Source organism: Mesitornis unicolor, unplaced genomic scaffold, assembly GCF_000695765.1.
Source record: "Mesitornis unicolor isolate BGI_N332 unplaced genomic scaffold, ASM69576v1 scaffold16638, whole genome shotgun sequence".
In the NCBI taxonomy this organism is placed as follows: Eukaryota; Metazoa; Chordata; class Aves; order Mesitornithiformes; family Mesitornithidae; genus Mesitornis; species Mesitornis unicolor.
In genome coordinates, this window is record NW_010204008.1 from 35,275 (window position 1) to 35,881 (window position 607).

A 607-nucleotide genomic window follows, 5' to 3' on the forward strand; every position below is an offset into this window, starting at 1 on the left:
CTTTCCAAACTACGTCTCAGTTGAGACAGTTCCAGTTGGATGCCTCAGTTGCTAAGAAGGCCAGCAAGCAACTGTGTACGAGCCTCAAAGAATCCCTGTTGGTGATCAAAAGACAGGATTAACTCTGAATCATACTGATAGCAAGTACAGTTTTGCTACTACAAACCTCAGCTGAAGAAGACACTAGAAATCCTGGCACACAGAAGGGAATTTTGAGGGTCACTATGGGTGAGCTTGGAGGGGACACCATTCCAGTTCTCCATCAGGCCATGGGAACTACAGCCCTTCCCCTCAAGCCTCCACCCTGCTCTGTCCCAGCCACATCCCACTCAAAGGCGACCAATCTCAACCAGCTGCAAGGCCTCCTAGCAATGGCAGTGCCTTCAGAGTGCCACCAACATCTCGCCCTCAACAAAAACCCAGAGAAATGGGGAAAATGCTCAAGGGAAAAGGTGGAACAATGGAGAGAAGATGAGGCTGAAAAGACCCAGCTCAGCCTACGTGCCCCTGTCCCAGTCCAACCTGGCGTGAGGTCCATGCTGGCCTTCTCATTGCAGCCCTGCAGCGAGTCCAGGGTGCGGGTGACCTGGCTGGCGAAGTCCTCCCC

The 607-nt window shown here is 52.9% G+C and overlaps 1 protein-coding gene across 1 annotated transcript in view; it reads right to left on the bottom strand.

Annotated features, from left to right (window-relative positions):
* Nucleotides 1-607, bottom strand: part of ASTN1 (astrotactin 1) — a gene marked incomplete at its 5' end in the record, with an annotated part of 31,241 nt that overhangs the window by 27,133 nt on the left and 3,501 nt on the right. Inside the window, one exon of the mRNA XM_010190927.1 lies at nucleotides 523-607. This exon is cut by the window's right edge and continues 300 nt beyond it. Coding sequence (XP_010189229.1) covers nucleotides 523-607 — 85 coding nt within the window. The remainder of the gene's footprint in view (nucleotides 1-522) is intronic.